The sequence below is a fragment of the Acomys russatus genome, chromosome 22, assembly GCF_903995435.1.
Source record: "Acomys russatus chromosome 22, mAcoRus1.1, whole genome shotgun sequence".
Lineage (NCBI taxonomy): Eukaryota > Metazoa > Chordata > Mammalia > Rodentia > Muridae > Acomys > Acomys russatus.
In genome coordinates, this window is record NC_067158.1 from 58,518,546 (window position 1) to 58,541,588 (window position 23,043).

General features: G+C 35.7%; 1 protein-coding gene across 1 annotated transcript in view; it reads right to left on the bottom strand.

The window, feature by feature from the left end:
• The window catches only part of Gabrg1 (gamma-aminobutyric acid type A receptor subunit gamma1), a 76,436-nt gene that overhangs the window by 10,903 nt on the left and 42,490 nt on the right, over window positions 1-23,043 (bottom strand). The window contains exons 4-8 of the mRNA XM_051165035.1: window positions 11,273-11,493; window positions 9,917-9,999; window positions 6,776-6,913; window positions 6,503-6,655; window positions 4,156-4,367 (exon numbers count right to left, since the gene is read on the bottom strand). Coding sequence (XP_051020992.1) covers window positions 4,156-4,367; window positions 6,503-6,655; window positions 6,776-6,913; window positions 9,917-9,999; window positions 11,273-11,493 — 807 coding nt within the window. The remainder of the gene's footprint in view (window positions 1-4,155; window positions 4,368-6,502; window positions 6,656-6,775; window positions 6,914-9,916; window positions 10,000-11,272; window positions 11,494-23,043) is intronic.

Here is a 23,043-nt window from a genome sequence, read left to right on the forward strand (position 1 = left end):
ATTGCTTTTATAAAATGAAATTACAGTCAATCATCTAATTGTTACATGTATTCAAATCATTAAAATCAATTTTGACATGTAAAATGATGCAGTCTGTACACTGTCACTGTGATTGACAATCTGGGATGAAGGAAGCCATAGAGAATGGACCAGCTTTGACTTTCTGCTGAGTTTTAACCTGAAAATAGACCATACTCTCTAAAAGGAAGCTAATTCTGTGTGACATTCATTATGAAAAATCCCAAGATACTTGTTAAATAGAAATCAAAGAGAAATCTTTGATGATATTAATGTTTTGATTTATTGTACTAACACTGAAAAGACTAGCAAACTAGATTCTATCTTAGGGCTGTCTTCCATCTTAACACACACAGACCTTCAGTTCCGAGAAAAAACTACCAAAATAAAGGGGCTAACTATTAACCAAGGACAGACGAATGGTCTCAGTCCTAAGATAGATTGTTGTTGCTGACTCCACACATTGCTGATTCCTTGGTCCTTATCAAAACCTGCTGACTCCTGCCTTGTTTAAAATAATGAGTCCGTCTGATAAAACTGCCAGCTCCCTTCCTGTACATACCTGTTGGTTTCTTTGTTTCTTTTCTTTCTTTATGAAGACTGTAACAAGCTTACACTTGGTCATAGTTTAACTCCTGAGCTTGAAGCCATGTCCCTGGCTACCAGTACTTGTAGCCTGAAAATCAAAGCTTTTTTGCTCCACCACAGGGTGTCCTTGATATTTCCTTTGCAGGACTCCAGACCCAATAATACAAGGTGTTATTTTATAGCCCAGCATACCCGACAGTCCCCTCCTGTGCCTTCCAAGTTCTGGAATAACAGGTGTGAAAAACCACAACCAGCTACAAAATATATCTTAAATAACATATAACATTAGGTTTCATTCTACCTATGTAAAATAATGTAGTATAAAAGAATCTTACACTAATTGAATTATAATGGTGAGAACACATGTCTTGTCCCTGATTTTAATGGAAATGTTTTAAGTTTCTTTTCATTTAGAAGAATGTTGGCTATGATTTTCTTATATATGGTCTTTATTATGTTCAGATATGTTCTTCTGTCACTAAGCTCAATAACTTTTACCATGTAGAAGGGTTGAATTAAGTTTTTCAAATAGATTTTTTGTGCATAATAAGATGATCACATTATTTCTGTCTTTTAGTCTATTGTGAAAAGATAACACATACGTATTTGCATTTGTTGAACCATGATTGCATCTCTGGAATGAAGCTATCTTGGTCTTGATGAATGTTCCTTTCATATAATCTTGGGCTTTTTTTTTTTTTTTTTGGCCACTATTACACATTATTTATGGGAGTACAGTATACCTCAGCTACTCAGAAAAACAGTATGTAGGTTACTCCAAAGCTAAAAAGAGATCTACAGTGTGTCCTTATTGGAGGAGATAGGGGTAGTGACAGTGAGGTTTCAGAATCCATGTCTCGTATCTCTTTCTCTGTCTGTCTCTGTCTGTCTCTGTTTGTCTGTCTGTCTGTCTCTCTCTCTCTCTCTCTCTCTCTCTCTGTCTCTCTCTGTCTCTCTCTCTCTCTCTCTCTCTGTCTCTCTCTCTCTCTCTCTCTCTCTCTCTCTCTCGTACACCATGATGATAATGGGCTAACCTTGTATATCTTTAAGAAAGCCCCAATTCAATGCTTTCTGCTTCTTTCACAGTGTTTCTTTGTAGCAATAGGCCAGTAACTAAAATGATGACAGAAGGGGGAAGGGGATTAGAGGATGAATTAACCAGAACTAAGGATACAGAGAGGAGCTCCAAGAAGCCTCATTTATTTGTAAACTAATTTAATATATAATATTTTAAATAGCAATTTGAACAGAAAAAGCACACACTAGTGGATAGTAACACAAGCAGAGATGGACTGTTAAATGAAAACCTTAGTTCAAAGAATGGGTTACCTTCCTAGGGATTTTGGTCGGGAAGGCCTCAAAACTACCCTAAACAATAGAGTCTTTTGCCATTACTCGAGTTTGTTCACCATAACTAGACTCTGTTGTTGAAAGAAATTACATATATTGATTGAGTCTGCAGAAAAACCAGTCAGTCCCGAGCTGACCAGGGACCTCTACCTGCAGCTGTGCTGACACAGCGCTACTAGGTGTCATACAGGTTGATGGGGGGTAAGGAATTCAAAGATGTTTTCTAGTACTGAGCACTGAATGCTACAATATTGACCTGCCAGATGGAATCTTTCCATTGGTACAATAATGAAATTCTATTTATGAGTTGATCAGTTGTTTTCTTGAACATATCTGAGGCCTGCTTCACAGGATAGGTGCTGAAACATGATCAAAACACATGTCTGTGGAAGTCTTTGAGGTTACAGATGAGAACACATTGATGTTCTTCTAAATGGCCAGTCTCTCTAACTGCTTTATAAGTGCTTATGTTTATATCCATGGACTTGTGCTGGCCCCAACTTTGTCAAGAAGCTTCTTACTTCATTGGGTAATGGTTACTCTTCAAAGTGTTGTAGCTAACTTAGAGGGTTCAGTCATAGACAGAAAGAATATCTACATCACCGCCATCACACCCAAAGTAGGAAAAGGAGACAAAAGGATTGTAAGACAGTTGTGGTGTAATACTGTCCTCTGGACATGGCTTAACGCCATGTGAACTCTTAGCATCTGAAATTGCTTACATCGGATAAAGCCAGTTAAAAATTCTAGCTTTCCGCAGGTTGGGCCTTCGAAGCCCAACTTTTAGATGAGAAACTATTGAGAGTTGAGAGTTGCTTGAAGAGAGGAGCTAATGTTCCTTTAAGAGTATTACCATTGGAAGATTGTCCAGGCTCCAGCGATGAGTCCATGCATATGTGCATATGACCAGGGCTAATAAGACTAAGCATTGTAAAATAAACATATATACAAGGAGAACATGAAATGAGCAGGAAAGTGTGAGGCTAGGAGTCCTGGGAGAGATTAATTGGGGTAGGGGGGATGGTAATATCAAAATTGGATACTTTATACAGTATTTTTTTTTAAGTCAGGTTTTGTAAGGAGGATCCAGTAGAGAAAACTACAAACAATAATTTTTTTTTTTTTGACTGGGCAGTTATAGATAGCTTAGTTTTAGCTTGTTTATCTTTTATCATAGTTTCTTAATCATTCCATTTACATAACAAAACCCATCATAAATGTTGAGAAAAGTATCTATAACTAAAATAAGGTTCTAATAAGGTGTCCACATTGGTGAATACAGGATACTTTTTCCTTGGACATAACTAACAGCTGCCTAATTGGACTTATTGCTAGCTCAACAGGAGAGAATCCATGATGGTACTATAAACATAGCCAACTGCCAGTGGCTGAACTTGTCATAAACTTAAGAGGAAAACATAATATGCCAGTTTCTTAATCTAATACATTTTAACCACTTTTAAGTACTTGTCTTTATATCCACAGATACATGTAGCACCCACTGCTCATCAAAAAGATTTCTTTGTACAAGAGAAGGAGACAAATAAATAGATACAGAGCTAATGAAAACACTGAGAATCAGTGGCTGTGAGATGTGCTAGCCAAGATATATGTCTTCATTACAATTGCAAAGCCCAAGGCTAAGTGGGAATCACTGAACAGGGAGTGGAAAATTGTAGTAGACAGTGGCTAAGGATGTCTACTGACAGACCATGTCTCCCAGGCATGATAGGAAAATATGCCTATGAATTATCAGCAACCTACTTGCCTGAAAAAGACCATTATGACAACACTAGTTGCAGGGAGGAGAAATTCTACAAGGTCTCACACATAGATTGATTGTCACAGGAGGTCAGTTGTTTCCCACACATAGGTTAATGATGTCACAGGAGGTCAGTTGTTGCTGAGAAAAGGAGAACCAGTGGCCCCAGGAAAATCCTCCCACGTGATCAGCCCTGAACAAATGCACATATAAGCTAAATTGATCCAGGGGGTTATATATACATTTACACACATATTTACACATGTGTGTGTATGTATGTGTGTTTGTATATGTAACAATAATAATTAAAGAAGAAAGTGTGAATTTGGAAAGGAGGAAGGAGAGGAAGAAAAGGAAGGAAAAACAGATATGTATATACAATGCTCCTGTGTGAAGTTATTAAAATATTAATGCTAAAATTTAAAAATAAAACATACCGCAGTCTTGTTTTTATTCTTCCTTTCTCTCTTGGTTTTTCCTTTATTGTTGCTAGTGAAATAATGCAAGGTTCCATATTCCATCAGTGCAGCAAACACAAAAATAAAACAAACAGAGACAAAGAGATCCATTGCTGTCACGTAAGAAACTTTAGGTAAAGATTTTCTGGCAATTGTACTGAGGGTTGTCATAGTCAGAACCGTAGTGATACCTGTGAAGAAAAGGAAAATAATAGATAACTAAAAGTAATATAAGAGAACATTTGTAATCTTTTGTCTAATTTGACAGTATTGTCAGCTGAAATAAACAAGGGAAACAAAAGGATATGATTGCCAGAAAGAATTACGAGTAACCATGGCTACACTATGTTCACTGTGTTCTTTGTGTAGGAAATTTTAATGATTTAAATTACTATGGATTGCAGGTTGGCTCCTAATATTCAGTCTTGCTGTCCTCTATAGTTAAAAATATAACCATTTTTGTTTGACAGGTGGATTTTATGAAAAACAGTTTTGTTGACTACCCTCTCTGCAGCAGAGTGTGGGCACAGGATAGTGTCTTTCCAGAGGAGCTAAGCTAGAAACTAAGATATGGAAGAAGGCACTACAGTGCTGGAGATGTCCTGCTTTTTCTGTCTCCTCAGGTCTACTGTGATACAAAGACCAAAACCCAGTAACTTTAAACCACGAGAAGACGTTTTCTTTGTATATACCCACACAATTTGTATGTCTATCACATGATGAGGTATATACAGTTAGTGGAGATATTGCAAGAAGAAGCCACAAGACATGATCTGCCTCCATGGACCTTGTAGTTACAGATGGTTGTGAGTCATTACGTAGGTACTAGTAACCAAACCTGGGTCTTCTGCAAGATCAGAATGTGCTCTTAACCACCATGCTACATGGCCAGCTCCTGACACACCCTTTCTTATCCTTTATTCCTCCAACAATAAATCTATGAGTGGAATGTTTAACTCTCTTCAACATACTAAACATAATGCTAAATACATTTTGAATTGTAAATATGAGTGGAATGGCAAGATCTTTCAATATAAAAACAAATCAGTAGAAAAGGCTACTGAAATGTCTTTACTAGGGGGCAAGCAGGAGGAACCATTTTTTCTCATGTGCTCACTGAAACATGCTTTAAGAGGTCTCCAACATGAACATCACTTTTCTTTCATGGACAATTAGTACTAGATATAAAAATGATACACATGCGGTAGATTTTGATAAGTGTAAGCAAATTTAGGTTCAACTTCTGACTCCCCACTTATTTGCCCTGCAGGCTTTTGGTTGTTTTCTTAAGAACATTCTTAATAATATATTCTTATATCTATGAGTTAGTGCCATCAGCATCCCAGTTACTAAGCTGTCATATTATTATCATAAAAATAACATAAATATTTTCGTCAGTTAAGATAAAGAAAATTTAGATATAGAACTTTCATTCACTCACCTTTTCAACACTTATGATAAGACCCCCTATATATTTCTGATACTTGATGCTTCAGTTTCTACTGCTGGCATATTTATTTGATTTGTATTTAGCTATATTTATTAAATGAACTTGTTTGGCAGCTATCATAGACAGGAAAAACTACTCATCACAGAAAATAAAACTAAACTTTGTACTTTAGATACAATTATAGTTGTATTGAGATTCAAACTTTACAATGAAAATGAATCAATTGATTAAAGACTCCTCTTTGTAGATTCTACAAGTAAAATAGAAAATAGATTGTCACTCTCTTATACACATGTATAAATTCAATCATTTATTTTTTATGTAAATAATGACCACAACACACCTCTGTATGGAGAGGATGAGCTATTCTCTAATGTATGAATTAAAACTTACTCATAATTATTGACAGGAACCACTGAGAGTAACAAATTAATTACACTGTTTTGATGTTATATAAGCCAGGAAGCTTTATATTCCTTCTGGATATCTGTTTTTTGGAACAGCTAAGCATTTTTTTGTGATCCAGCATTCACCAGTAAATGAATGTTAATTATTTGTGATTTTGCTAAAACAAAAGCAAATTTTGTTATAAACCTATTAAAACATTGATTAAATGAGGTTCAGATATTTACTTCTTTACATTTATGTATTAATTCATAAATATATATACATATATGTGTGTGTGTTCTGTTTACAAGAATTTGAGTTTTCTAATTCCAATTTCTTTACTATGTGATTTTCAATTTTTTAAGTCCTTTCAATTTGTTATAATACTAAACTTTTCTATTCATTATTACCTCATTGTGGTCTAGAATATATTTCTAACATATGCATCATAAATGTTTATGATCTTATTATGTAATAGCATAGCCTTACCAAGGGATGTCCTGGCAGGTACTGCATCTTTATTGATCCAAAAAGACACCCAAGAAAGAACAACCGTTAGAATGCACGGAATGTATGTCTGAATTGTGAAATAGCCCATGCGTCTGCTCAGGTCAAAAAATATAGTCATGATGATATAATCTCCTATAAGAAATAGATATGTTTTAAAGTGAGTAAAATATAAAGTGTACATCATATTTTAAACAACTTAGTAACAATGGCTTTCACTGCAAGCATTGCTCATTATTTCTATTTCCTCCTTACCAGAGATTGTGTGAGAGATTTCAGTTGAATTTCGTAACCCTACAAATGCAAACTGATATAATCTCCAGTACTTGGGATCAGCCACCTCCACAGAGGGCTTTTTCCACTTGTACTCAATTTCGTTTTTAGGGTATCCATCTAGAGAGAAAATATATGTAGTTTAGCAAAATTCATGTAAATTACCATTGCAATAAATATCAACATCATCCAAGCAATGGTTACTGAAAATTCTTCTATCACTCAGTATTACAAGGCTTGTAAAGTATAGAAAATACCAGCTGAAGTGTATGTGTGTGTGTTTGTGTGAGTGTGTGTTATGAGGGTTACTGTAAGTTTTCTTTTAGCATGGAGTGGTTTAAGAGTAAAGGAAATGGTTTGATCTTGCCCTATTGTCCTTATTCATGCATCTCATTTTTTTCTCAGTTATAATTGACTGAGAACGTTGGAGTCATCTCAGAATCTCATGTACCTAATTACAAGTCTATACCACCATGGGCTGGCAATTGTTATTTTCTACTAGACTTTTTCCCTTAAATACTGCCAAACCAAAGCATGACATCAACATGTTTTTCAAATACTTTCATGTCTAGGTTGATTGCAAGCCTACCTTTCTGGTTATAATTACTTATATGAATGCTTGTATGTAAAATGTTTCCAATTTTTAAAATCATGTATAGTTTGTTAAACATTTTAGTAAAAAGGATATTTGAATTGTTTCTACACAAGAGTTGGTATATATTACATAATCTATGTCCATGCACCACTTCAAATATTTTCAAATAAATACATTATTTGCCAGGATATCCTGTCATTAAATCAATAAAATATATGTCATCTCTGATGATATATTTAACAGTGTTTACTCTTTCATTTATTCTTTTGCTCCTTTATCTTGTCACATTCTGTTTTGCTTGCTTTTATTCGTTGTAGGTAGAGAAAATATACATTATAGTCATATGTTATTATGGGTTCTGCTAAACACTGAATTGTGGAGCTGAGTTTTGCAATTAGCCTATAATAGAATCTTCTATATTTTTTGTGAAATACTGAAATCAAAAATTTGAATTTTCCTTCTGGAATTGACTAATCAACCTGAAAAAACTGACTGTAATTAATATGTCTGTGTAGGTGACACACAATTATTTTTACAAGATATAGTAGTTGCAAGAAATAGCAATCAAAGCCAAGTGAAGATCACACCCAGAGTTTGGAATGGAATCTTTAAGAAAAAACAATGACTACCATAAAATTCACTCTTTATCTCTAAAGTATGTCTTGAGTAATAGTGTCTTTGCTGGGAATTAAAATGTATCTCATTTTAATATTTACTTGAGACTAAGTTTGGAAAGCAAAGAACTGAGATCTGAGCTGATTCATATAGAAGTATGTTGTAGTTTGGCAAACTTATTAATATATTCCAAAAATTTATTAATGAAGTAAAAAGAATTAGAGAGGTTTGAAACAAAGTTGGGTAAAACTTTTGAATGGCTAATCCACACTCAAATAGGAAGTTCCCAAGACTCAAAACAAAAAGTATGATTTGTGAGAAGGAAAAGAGCCTCTTAATAACTTACCAGTATAATCAATACCACTTGATTATATTAAGTGGATTGACTACGTATTTCTGAGAATTGATTATGATCCAGATAAATATATGTTTATATAAAGGATACATGAATATAAATGTACTAATAATTATTGATTTTAATTACTATTTCAAAAAGCTTAACTATCACAATGTAAAAAACACTGATTGGTTCTCATTTTCAAATCATTGAGGTCTAAACACTTTTCTGCATTTCACTAATTTTTTTTAATTAAATATACTTATTTGTACTTTGGTTTATTCGGCTCACAAAAGTCTTCTCAAATATTTTCTATTCTCACAGTAAATACTTTTCAATCAATCCATTAACAAACATAGTTTAAAAGCCAATTAATAAAGTTAAATGTTACCTCAGGAAGATTAATGTAACTTAAACAAAATTTTTATTTCTGATGGTGTAAAAACATTTGGATGCAAGTCTAGATTCACAGCTCCTTTGAGTGATGAATATAAGAATGAGAAATGCTTTTTATTTGTTTGGCTTCTTCTTCTTCTTCTTCTTCTTCTTCTTCTTCTTCTTCTTCTTCTTCTTCTTCTTCTTCTTCTCCTTCTTCTTCTTTTTCTTTTTGTTCTTTCTCTTCTTTATTTTGTCTTTCCACATTCCAATTTGTTTGATTTTGTTTTATCTTATTTTCTTATTCTTTAGATGCCTGATTGTCTTCTTTTTCTTTAGTTTTTGGTTCCTTTTTATTTTTAATTAATTCACTTTACATAGTGATTGTAGCTCCCTCTGTAGTTTCCTCCTGGTTCAACTCTCCCTCATTCCCCCTCTCCCCTCCCCTAGTCCTCAGAAATGGGGAGCCCTCTCCTCTGTCATCTGTCCCCATCCTATCAAGTCTCATGTGGACCGCCTGCATCCTCTTCTTCTGTGGCCTGGCAAAGCTGCCCAGCCAAGAGGAAGTGATCAACAAGCGGGCCCCAGTATCCCTGTCAGAGGTAGCCCCTCCTCGCCATATTATGGCCCCACAGTATCCCTGTCAGAGGTAGCCCCTCCTCACCATATTATGGCCCCACAAGGAGACTGTTGCTGGCTATGGGCTGTGTCAAGCTGGTTGTCTGGGTGCTCTCAAGGAGAACAACAGAGCAGACAAATCTGGGCTGGGGGCCAGTGGGGCTGCACAGACTGATGAAGCAGCCATGGGCCTCTTTGTTTACTAAGGAAAGACAGAAGGTTGTGGATTCAAATGGGTAGGAAGGTGTGGGGCATTTTGGAAGAGTTGAGGAAGAGGGAATTTAAATCAGAATATATTTTATTAAACTATTTCCTTGTTAAAATATATTTTCAGTTAAAGTAAGGTAGAAAAAGTAAAAGTCCTGAAATGAAACTAAAAGTTGTGAAGATTTTATATATATAATTCACTATACATTTGTTTTCAATTTGTCATGTAAAATCAATATGTAAATGTATTATTTAGTCTTGTTTTACTTAAAAATTGACAAATATTCTGCATGCTTCTAATATTTTATTTCACTTTGTATATTAATAAAGTATTTTGAAACTAAAATGTGTAAATTATCTTTTTTTTTTCACTTACAGCTTGAAAATTCCAGTGGACACGAATGTTCATCCATTGGAAAGTTGTGAAGTTGGAGGTAACATTCTGCATTAATTGTTAATCTAGTTAAATGAAAAAAAAAAAAAAAACAAGTGTTACATTAAAAGGAAGAACTTAAAGTACCAAAAATGATGTCTTAAAACATAATTTGGACCTCATTGTAATGGGCTATTGTATAACAGAATGCTGTAATCTTAGTTTTATAACTTAGCTTATATCTAAGATAAGCTTAGTTTAATGATAAATATTATAACATTACTTATTGAGTATGATATTCAAACATTTCTTCCCTAGCCAACTAAGTAGATACTCAATATGCATCAATCTCTAAATTTATATTTTAAAAACAGATAATTTCCATAACTTTATGAATACATATATCCAAACATGTATACAAGTAACTTCATATGAACTGAACAGGTTATATTTAGGGGTATATATGTCCATGCATATGCACATTCACATTAACATATATATCTATGTATGTAACAACAACTAGTGAAGAAAAAGGAGATTTGTAGCTATATTATAGTCTCAAAAGTAAACTTAAAATGGTAAAAATAAATTATTTTTATAAGCATATATGTTGATGTGAATGAATTGTAGATTTAAATTCAGACATCACAGTCTTTTCATTTCACAGTGATGTCTTACTACACTGCTCGAAATTGAATAATAATAAATTCCAAAGAAAAATGACAGTAATTTCCATTATATGTTTAGCAATATAAGCCAAGGCTGGAGAGATGACACAGCAGCTCAGCACAACCACTAATCTTGCAGGGACCCATTTTGGCTGCTGGTATTCACACAGTGGTTCATAACCATCCACAACTCCAGTTCCAGAGGACAAGAGTTCTTCTTTCGTTTCTACCAGGCATGAATGTGGGAAACATGGAAGGAAGGCTGAGTTGTGGTGGTGCACACCTTTAATCCCAGCACTGGGGAGGCAGAGGCAGGTGGAGCTCTGTGAGTTCGAGGCCAGCCTGATCTACTGCATGAGTTCTAGGACAACCAGTGCTATCTGACTCAAAAAATTGCGAGCAAAATCCATATACATATAAGATAAAGGTACTGAAAACAACATTGAATTCATAAATGAGTCATTAAAAACTAAAGTATAAGCTTAAACCTTTCTGCTTCCAAGTAGGAAGTCTGAATGTTTTTCCCCTGATCTTTCAATTCATAGCAACTATGATTATAAAAATGTGTCACCAAACAATTCTCCATTTCAGAGTTTAGCAAATGAAAGGAGACCCTTTGTGCTGCTCAGCTGGTATGAAGAAGGCTTGTTTGGGAGCTACCAACGTGACTGCAGTTTATGATCAGTATTACCGTAGAGTGTACAGCACTCTTCCATCACTCCAAATCCGCAGCAGGCGATTAGGTGTTGTTATCCAATGTGCATCAGATTTTCTTGAGTTCCTGAAGAAAGTGTCAGGAATCCAAATTTTGCCCACCATGTTGCTGTTAAGCATAAGCACTTTCATGGTGCTATTGAACTTTAAACGGCTGTCAAACCAGGTTTGGGCAAAAATTATATCTATTGTGTACTCCTACAAGATTAAAAATAATGATAAATTAATAAGGTTATTATTATAGATGCTACCTCAGATATTTGAATTTTTATAGCACAAATTTCCTGTAAATGAATAGCACTTAGATTGAGTCTCTTTGAAGGAATAATTCTGGTGTTTTAAACTTCCATTAAAATAATCTCATGTGACTCACATAAAGTAAAATCCAATAATTCCAATTGTCTTCTGTGGTTTTAATTGCTTTTTCCAGTTTCACAATCTTCAATTTTATCAATTAATAATTGTGTTTTATTATTATTAAATATTAATAAACATTATTTACTAATATGGTTATATTTACATCATACTTTCTATAAACACATCCAATCAAGAAGCAAATATCTGTCAAATTATCTGAAATCACTCAAAATATCTTTAGTCTAAAATTTGGATTCTCATTATTTCAGTGCAGATATGTTAACTGTCTTACTGAGTATACCAAAACCAACTAAGCAATTATACCATGCAAAGAATCACATTATTGGCTCTATATCCTATCCTGCTATTAAAACTTTCTAGAATTTTTGAAGTACACAACACAATAATAATTATTTTTCAAATACTCAAATGATGAAAGGTAAAGAACTTTTCTCCATGTCAGAGGTAATAATCTCTACTGGCTATTTACAAGGCTGAATGTCAAATTTCCATTACAGTTCTGAGATTGAGGACCTAGGTTGTAGCACTCTTCTCATAGGAAGCAGCTACCAAAAAAAAAAAGTAGTGTGATTATAAATCACAAATATAAAATCAGGTATTACCCAGTTTTTAACCTGAAAAAATGTGTGCCATCTTATAAGCATTAAAACTTTTCCTAAAACTTAAGGAAAGAACAATAATAAATAGCATGAAGGACAGGACCTGAAAAAAATTTGCCTCTGTGTGGACATTTGCTTGTATGTGTACACAACCTTGGCATTAGAAGAGGAAGTAAAAACAGGTTAATATATGAGGTATCATTTAGCTACCTGGGGCAGGAAAGAGTGAGTCCTCACTCTTGGTGTGATATTTGCAGTTGGTGAATTTTCCTAAAAGGAAGTATTTTCCATAAAAAGTGGAAGCATGAGTGTGAGTTTGCTTAAGGAGTGTTTAATATCTATTTTTAAGCCAGGGATACTAATGAGTAAACAGTCTGGGATTCGACTTATCAATAGGTAATTTGGATCAAATCCTAGATTGCAGAAAGATTATTTGTCATTCAGTTACTGGAATATAGAGATAGGTTAAGGGGGGAAACTTCATTTTACCACAGACATATTAATCATCTTTCCTGAATATTATTTTGACATGCTACATAATCTCTGCATTGGTTTAGCAGTGAAAATGTATTTCTAATAACTGCCACTGGGCCAACTGCTCCTTGAATTGTGTGGAAAATAGTTATTATCCTTAAAATAAAAGGTTATTATCTTTAACTTCTTTATCACCTTCTTGTCAGGACAAATGTCACTAATATATATTCGGTATCACTTGAGATTTGTTCATATATCCTCTTCACTTACTCAAATGATTAACTTTTTGATGCCCAACAGTAATTTTGCCAGTGAAGGAAGGATGGTTTGTAACAGTACATGTAAGCAGAGAGGTGGCTCAGCACAGCCTGCAAAGCGAATGTAGCCTGTAAGTTCCTGCACTTACTGGGTTAGAATTAAATCATGCTGCGTGGAGGAGCCACAGAAAAACGGGGTCTGTGGTAGTTTTACTGAGGGCAATGCCACTTTTTAATACTGTTATCAGAGAAAGAATATATTGACATTTGCCAGATTCAGTACAGTTGCAGTTGCCAGGATACACTGTAGTTTTCAAGCTACACGGGATACACAAAATTAATGTCTGAGAACAACTGTCCTGTTAACATCCCATGCTTCCTTGACTAGTGAGGGAGCACACAGAGAAACACCAAGCAGCCTGAAGGCTTAGTGCCTGAGAGAGTGCATCTATATCTCAGGAGCTGGAAGGCACATTGTGCTCTTGAGCCATAGACTCTACCTTGAAAAGCCTATAATAAATACCTCTCTAGGTAGCTAGGCAGGGTCAACTCCATCCTTACACATACATTTTGATGAGCAAATACAGAAGAAAATTCGTAAGAAACCAGGCAGGATTGTGGTCTGCAAAATAGCATTGGCTGCTATGAGGAGCATCATGATACTCAGCCACACTTAACTTCAGGATTCCTAAGATGGCATGAAAAGGGACATTTGAGAACTATTTCTTCCAGTAATAGAATTTTGCAAACAATACAAATACCATTCAGCAGCTTCAAGGAATGTGTTAATCTCAATTGTGGGCGACAAATGCAGGGCTTTCTACCAGTATGGGAATATGCTCAGCATGGGACTTCAGTTCATAACACAAGATTCCAAATATGCTCATTTCTATTGGAGGTTTCATGGTTTCTAAGAGGTCAAATTTCCCTAAATAGAAAAGATTACAGAAAGTGAAAGGTTTCTACTCACTATTATCCTGTGGTCAGAGGGCGCTAGGACACATTTCTTGATAACTCTCCCTCCACAAAGGCTTGCAGGAGCTGCCCCCTCAAGCCCTTTCAAACTGATAACTCTTAATAAATGTCTTACTGAGATAAGAAAGTTATTAAGGTCTGTGCCATTTTATATGTAATAAAAATCCACTTTTTGTTTACTCATTCATATTAGAGTAATTTCCAGAAAATGATCAAACCATGTTCTTGTTCCTATTTAAAGGTTATAATCATCTGCATAAAGAAAGGAAAAGATCTGAAATGGAGTTTCTACTGACTCAGAACAAGTACAATAGCTTCTAGGAAAAACATTTTAGATAAGGAACAGTACATTTAATACTTGAGATCTGACATACCTTGTAAAATTTACTGTCTCCTTGAAATTTAACCAACAAAATGAATAAATGTGAAAAATGTGCTACTCAGACTCATAAGATGGCCAGACAAAAATCATAGGTGTCTAATACTACAGTAACCAAAGTTGGATATGTCAACTGTACAGTATTGCAGGTGGGGTTTTGTTCTTTCAGAATAGGAAAAATCTTCACACAAAATGCATACTCTTCCTAATCATGTAACGGAGATGTATAACTGTATTCTACAGTTTGATAGATCCTCATCTTCTCTGTCTACCTTCATATTAATATTTCATTAAACTATTGAGTCATATGGCCAAATGAAATAATAAGTTAAACCATCATCATCTGTAAACTAAAATAAATATACAGACCGGGGCAGGAGGGTTGAAAGTGAACCCATGTTACCGGAGTGTTAATGGCAACAGGTCACAGTTATCAACTGTATTTCATTCAATTATTGTAGAAATAGAAGCCTCTTGAGAATATCACAATAATTCAGATATTTGATGGGCATAATTTTCTAAATATTTCAGTGAGAAGATGAAGGTTATGATATAATAATAAGGAAGAGACTCAGGCAATTCCCATGAATCTTGAATTAAGTTGTGAGCCTCAGCTCTGAGGTCTGTTTGTATCTGTGAATGTAGTTTGCAAATACCACACAAGACCGTGATTACTAACTTAACTTGCTCAGCAAACACTTTTCTCGGTCTAGTTATTGTGCACTTTCAATTTCTTTGATTCAAAAGGATAACACTGGAAAGTTCTTTGATATGAATATGAGCTTAATAAACACTTGAAAATCAATAGAAGTTGGAATAGGTATAGCAAAGTGGAAATAAGCTGCTAGAAATTCTATTTAGCTGGGGGTAATTTTAAATGATTTATTGATATATGGCACATGTAGTCAGAAGTTTGAAATGTGCGAAGCACTGCAATTTATAAATTGGTAATAAGACTCTATACAGAACATAGTAAAACTATGAAGGAGCATAAACCTCACTAAAAAAAATGAATGGTCTTTTTTTGTGTGTATGAAAGGCATCCTTTCGTCAAATACACAGGATATTTTACATTTCTAGGCTTTTTATCAATTTAATGTAAAATTCTCAATTGTTTTCTGGGATATAAATATAGCCCCAAATCTATGTGCTACTTTACTGGGTAAAATCCTAAAATCCTAATAGTTCATTTGTTGATTTTCTGTATCGTACTTGAACACGTATTTACTATTAGCTGTAAGTTTCATTTTAATCCCGTGCCACTTCAAAGAGTAAAATATCAGACCTAGTATGGCTACTGAACAACAAAGCTCTAGCCGTAGTATAGAGAATTAGAACATCCAGGGTGTTAAGGAAAAGAAACTATAGCACAACAGAGAGGCAAACATTAGCACCGGTGTCTAAGCATTCAGCACTCAGATCCGCACAGAGCTGTCTCCATGGATCTGTGCTGATCAGTGTCTCCAAAGGAAGAGAAGATGGGTTAGAAGGATGGGTGAAAGAGAAAGGAGATCGGCCACACCTATAGGATTGATGGTAGCTAAAGTCTTCAGAGCAGACAGGCAGCTAGCTAGAAGGTGATGCTTCGGGTTTAAGCTGACACTCCGGAGGCCAAGTTCCCCTTTGAGGGGGCTGAATTTCTTCTCTTAGGCTTTCACATAACTGAGTGACTCTCACCCCCATAACGGAAGCCAGTTCGCTCTGTTAAAAAACTGCTGTAGCCTGTGTTAGTAACTTAAAAACCGTTATCCAAATAACCCGGGATAGTATTTTTCGACAAATAACTAGAAACCTTAACCAAGGCAAAGTAACACAGAAATCACTCATCATAACGCTGTCACACTGGTAATGGCTAGCTTGCTTTGGGTTTGCAATGTCTAACAAAAATTACCCACCTCGCTATTTCTAGACAAGGAATAAGGAATGATAGGAAAATTATCTCGTTTATTTTCTTTTCTTGCTTTTTTTTTTTTTTGCTTTTCACATTAGTATTTTTCATTCTTTTAATTTAAAAAAATTTTTAATTTGTTCACTTTACATCCTGATTGTAGACGCCTCCCTCGTCACCTCCAGATCCCACTCTTCCTCCCTCCTGCCCTAGTCCTCAGAACGGGGAGCTCTCCTCTCCTAACATCTGACCTCAGTCTCTCAAGTCCCATCTGGACTTTTCAAGAAATGTTCACACTTGTTTACATGAGATCTCATCTCATCTTTTTATTCAGCTTTGTATATTTCTCAGCTGAATGGGAGAAATAAACAATTTACATTTAAAGGTTTATGTTTGTGTTTCCACTGTATCTGAATTTTACTGATAAGATAATTCTAGAAAGAAATGGCTAACCCTGAAGTCAAGTGTTATTCAGAGAAATTCTCAGAAAATGTAATCAGAAAAGGCATTAGGAGTCAGAATTGGGTGTGTGAAGCATCATTTGTAAGACACGAGTGTATTCATATGCACATTTAGATATTTCATTGCACAGATGACTAAATATAATTTTTCTCAAAGTGTTCTCATTTTCTTTCTAGAGTCTATAATTTTGTGCAAACTCTGTCTTTTCCTGCTCCTCTGATTGTGTGTCCTAATTGTGATGCAGGGGAGCACCATCATAAAGGCCTGCAACGTTTAGGAAATTTTGGTTAAAACTGCTATAACTGTAATTTCACTATTACATAGCAAGTTCCTTCCTTTTTTATCCCTCCCCCCCCCCCCGCTCTCTCCCTTCCTCTCCTCTCCTATCCTCCGTCAGTCTCTCCCTCCACTCCTTTCCTTCCATCTCTTCTTTCTCACTTCCTTCTTCCTTTCCACAGTTTCTCTCTCCCTACCAGAGTTACTGATGATTTGCATCACCAGCCTAAATAACTAGTCCCACATTTATTTTACAATATAAGTAAGTATCACTCAATGTCAACTCTTCTTTTATAACAAATGTCAATAGGATCACCATGAAAAGTTTAAATCAATATAGATTCATACATAGATCTTGATGTCTATTTATTTATCTACTTGCTAACAAATAACTTTATCTGTCAAAATTTGGCAGCTTCCCTGATAAGTTTTCTTTTGCCTTTCTCATAGAAAGTCCTCTTATCTTTCCAATTGACAAGCAATTGCACAAATTTTTATCAGATAAGCAACAATGAACATGACGAATTCCAATAAAATTAAAAGTGATGGCTCATCAGGTAAAAGTCCTTCCTGTGCAAATCTCATAACCTGAGCCTGACTTTTAGAAGCCTGGTCAAGGGTGGAAGAAGGGAACTATTTCCCCACGGTTGACCCCTGACTTCCATGTTCTTTCTGTGGTACATGTACCTACATACACAAACATCATAAATGCAAATAGTTCAGGAATATACAAAGTGAAGTTACAAAACAAAAAACAAAAAAACAGTTTTGTCTAAGACAAAAATTCATTTTATCTTGAATTTTGGGTATTTAAACATTAACATAATTTCAATGTCATAAGTAAGTTCATTGCACATGAACATACCAGATTAAAGAGGCCAGGAGAGAGAACTCTTATTCATTAATCATGTATAACTAAATTTTCTCTGCTAGTGCTATATTAAAAATCTTTTATAATGTTCTAAAATAAGATGTGAGGTAAAAAGTCAATTTTAAGTAGTTGGTGACAAAAAGTTATACAGGCTGCATGAGTAATAAAATTAAATTATGATGGCAAGACTTTTTTTTTAACTATCATAAAAACAAAGGTAATAAACTTAAAAGTCAAAACTGCAGGTGGGTTTCTTCAAACATAACAACTGTTCCTCACTTCACAATACCCAAATTATTTTCTCCACTTCACAGCACATGTAGGCTACTTAATCTGATAAGAAAAAAGGCTTTACTCTTTTGCCATGTTTCCTGTTCATAATTTCCCACATTAATGCACTTGGCATAGGAACATTTCCTGTTAATTTAGTAAAAGAAAAATATTTTCTTTGATGTGTAAAAGGTACATCTTGGGTTTTTGTTCTTAAATGTAGAAGGAACTGAGAAGAAGAGAAGAGAGAAAAATGGGGGTCAAGAAGCAACATATAGACACTTGAAGGAACTACATCTGCTATGATGTTTTGTAAGACAATATGGTAATAAATCAAACATATTATTTAATTATCCCCAGCACACAGATAAATACAGATGCGCGTGTGTGTGCGCACACACACACACACACAGACACACACACACACACACACACACACACACACACACTTTCGACAGTTTTCTATTCTGTTCATGGAAAAGCAAACGTTATGAAGTCTCTTGCTTATGCTAGAAGCGAACAACCTTCTATTCCTATTTCATTGTGAACAGGACTTCTAACATTGAAGCTCTTTGTTTTAATGTATCCTGTTCCCGTAAGACTAATGTTATTTCTTTTTATTTTATATTGATATAATAAAATAGGTCATTGTTTATTTTTTCCTGAAAAAAGTCTATTTTCTTTATCATGATGGAGTTACCTTGAACTCAACCCAGAGCTTCAAAATTGTTACGGAGCACTCTGCTACTCAGCTCTTTCCCTTTTTTCCCCCTCATTAATGTATTTTTTGTCCATTTTACATCCCAGTTGAAACACACAAAACCTTTGACATAAAATTTATTCTGCCTACAAGATGTGCAAGGATAAAAGATGAAACAGAGATTGAGGGAATGGCCAACCAATGACTTGGCCAACCTGAGACCCACCCCATGGGAGAGACCCAACCCCTGACACTATAATGACACTCTGCAATCCTTGCACACAGGAGCCTAGCATAACTGTCATCTGAGAGGCTTCATTCAGCAGGTAGTGGAAATGGATACATGGAATCACAACAAATATTTAGGCAGAACTCAGGTAAACTTATGGAAGAGTTAGGGGAAAGACTGAGGGAGCTGGAGAGGCCAAGGACAGCACAAGAAGCCGACACAGCTGACTCACTTGGGCTCATGGGGGATCAGAGAGACTGAACCACCAACTAAAGAACATGCATGGGCTCGTCCTAGCCCACACACATATAAAGTGATGGACAGTTTGGTCCTCAAGTGGGTGCCCTAACAATTGGAGTGGGGCCGTCTCTCACTTAGAGACTGTTTCCTGCTCTGGATTCTGTTTCCTTAACAAGGTTGCCTTGTCTTGCCTCAGTGAAAAGGAGGCATTTAGTTAGTCCCGATGCAACTTGATGTGCCAGGGTGGGTTGGTGGGGTAGGGACAGTCGTGCAAGTTATGGTGGAAGTGGATGGGAGGGTAGAATTAAGAGGAGGGAGGGTGAAACTAGGAGGGGATCAAGGAATGGGGTAGTGTACAGGATGTAAAATTAATTTTAAAACAATTTTGTCCATTGATTATTTCTATATTGGCTAATATAAGTTCACTTAATTTACCAATTTGATCCGATCATATTTGTACTGTTGGCCGTGGCCCACTGTGGTAGTCTGTTATTTTGGAATACAGTCTCTGAGTTACACACCTTGTATCTGGGTTCCTGGTCCTCAGCGCTCTCTCTCTCTCTCTCTCTCTCTCTCTCTCTCTCTCTCTCTCTCTCTCTCTCTCTCTCTCTCTCCCTTAGCAGAGCCATTTAGAAATCCTAGCAAGAAAAATATATGCAGTTTGACGTACTGTGTTATGTGACTTTGTGGGAGGCCACTGGTATGGGTATGATAAGAAGGGTTACATTCTGAAAATCTGGTCTGGGTTCTACCCTCGACATGTTTTTAAAGGTTGCTTTCCTTTGTAGTGCTCCCACAAAGGAATTCATCTACTGCATGGTTGCAGTTTTCTTTCTTCTTAATTTTTTTAACCTGCTATAATTTATTCATATTACATCTCTCTTGTTATCCCCTTGCTCTTATCTTCCTCTTCCCGTCTCTCTCCCTCTTCTGCACTCTTCACCTCCCCTAAAGTTCTGCTTCAGTGGGTTGTGGAGACTCCTCCCTCGCCAGCTGATCACAGCCTATTAGATCTCATCAAGTTAGCCTGCACCCCCTTCCTTTTCAGGCCTGCAAGGCTGCCCTACCAAGAGGCAGTGATCATATCTCTGCACAGGATTTCACATCAAAGACAGTTCCCACTCCTCTGCCTCTTCTCCCATGCCTGAGGTGGAAAATGAGCTGTCCATTGGCTACATCTGAACAGGGGTGTCTAGAAACTCTGCATGCATTGTCCTTGACTGGGCCATCAGTCTGTGCATTTTTCAATGAAGAGGCATTACACCAGCTAATCTCCTGCCATAGTTTCCTCTACATACTCAGGAGATCTCTTACTTTCTAGTGGCTTCCCTTTGCTAGTCTTCACCAGAGGAATTGCTCTAACCCTTGATAGTTTTACACACAGTTCAGAAAGTAATAACAATCCATAAGTAATGAGCAAAGTAAAATCCTATCCACTCCTGAAAGATTACAATTTACAAGGAGGAAAGTACTTTACTTCCATTATACTAACTTTATTGGACATTATTGTGACTCAGATCTGGGTGCACCTGCTTTTCTATTTATAGTTGTTCATTTTAATCAGAATGTAAACAAAGATATAATCATTTTTCACATTACTTATTTCTTTTCAGAATTCATTCTGTATAATTTTAATATAAATTCTCAAAATAAGAAATAAAGAAATGATCTATTATTTGGCTGATCCATTCATGTAGTTATATCATTAATATATGGATATGATTTATCAACTCATAATCAAACCTTGAACACAAGAACAAAGTATATATCTAATTATAAAATGTAGTTTTAGGTTTTATAATATGCTATTTAATGTATACAACTTTCAAAAGAGAAGGAAACATTTTGTAACAAAGCAAGATCTGTTCCATAAAACAGTTATAACGGTGCATGAATATTTTCTCTCGTACTTCAACTGTATGAGCAATTACTGAGAAAATTTTGAAGCTATCCTCTTGTCTGTTAAATTGTACTTATGTTCCCTTACTTGACTATACTCACATCAAAGCAATTTTGTTCATTTTGTGAAATGTGAGTTCTATTTGTCCTAAACTACTTAGTTAAAATTGTCTTCCACACAGGCTTCTTATTAGTTTCTTTATAACAGTGGGTTTTTGTTTGTTTGTTTGTTTTACAATCAGTTCTATGTACTGTTCCATGGAGGTTATTTTTCTTTCATATGTATTTTAGCATCAGTAGTGTCAGTAGTAATTTTGTTTAATTAGCTTTTCAAAGAAAGGGGTTTAGATAATTCTTGAAGACCTGGCTGTAGCTCTGACTTTCCCCTGAGTGTTAGGTCGTAACTAAGACCATCTCCTAGTGCAGTCTGATGGTGCAACACATTATCATTTCAAGTTTCTTTTAACAGCCACTTTGTGCTCATTTGGCTAGAGGTAACTAAAATGCCATTGTTACAGCCATCAATGCAAACAGCTGTGGAAGTTAGTGCCAAGCATGAGAGCAGCATACCCAGAAAGAGAACTGGTCAATTTCATTTTATTATTTGCATGTGTGTTTTGCCTGCATATGTATCCATGCACTACATGTGTGAAGGTCCCCCAGAAGAGACGAGATACAGATGACTGAGTTGCAGATGAGACCTGGGGCTTGAGTAATAGATGATTGTGAGTTTACATATGGGAGTTGGGAATCAAACACAGGTCTTTTGTGGAGATGACCAGTGTGATTAACTGCTAAGCAAGGAGAAAGAGAGAAATGGAGTTTGGTTTGGTACTATTAGGATGAGAAGAAACAGGCAGAAATCATGATAGATGTCCAGCAATGAACTGACTAAGGAGCTAGCACGTAAGTCAGCTGTGCAGCACTTGGCTGGCAGGTTAGGGGGTTCTGAGCTCAACCCCTAGGAAGGACTGTTCATTAAAAGCACTTATGGTCTACAGTAAAACACAATTTGACTTCTGTAATATTGAATAATTCAAATATGGAAAACAAAAGAGAAAAATGTTTCATACTAAATTCTACTTGTCGTGTGCCTCAGAATGTGACCTTATTGGCATACAGGAAATTTTAAGAAAAATGCTACTCTAAAATAAAAGTTTTACTGTGTGTCTTATTCAATAGGATTTATAATTAGAAATGAACATAAAGACACTTAAAGAGGAGTCAGAGTGATAAGGAACATGTACTGCTGTTCCATAGGACCAGAGTTCAGTTCCAAACACTAACACTGAGCTGCTGACAACTGTCCGTGGCTCCAGTTTTAGGTACATATGAAGTCTTTGGCCTCCAGGATACCTGTACTCATGAGTACATATCCACACAGACAGACGACAGACAGACAGACAGACAGTCACAAACACACATGCACACACAGACACATGTACTTCTTAAATTTAAACTTTTTATATTTAAGCATATCAACCAAGAATAATGTAATTTCATATACATAATTTTATGGAGAAAAACAAATCTTTAAAAACATTCTGAAGAGGCACGAGGAAGAGGCAAGCACAAGGCACCATTGCGAGGATCCAGGTAGAAAGTGGCCGTGAGCGATGCCCATGCCTGTCCTTCTAGCTCTGAAGTGAATTTCTCTCACAACAGTCTCTGCTTACAGCAACCCTGGAAAACTAATAGCTGATGGCAGTGTAAGTGGAGCTACATATCATAGCACATTACTGACCCTATTATGTAGGAGTGTGTCTCTAGGGAACGGGGTTTTGGTAGCTTCCCTGGAACATTGAAATGCTTGTTCTTAATTAATACCTTTAATCATAATATTGCTAGCAT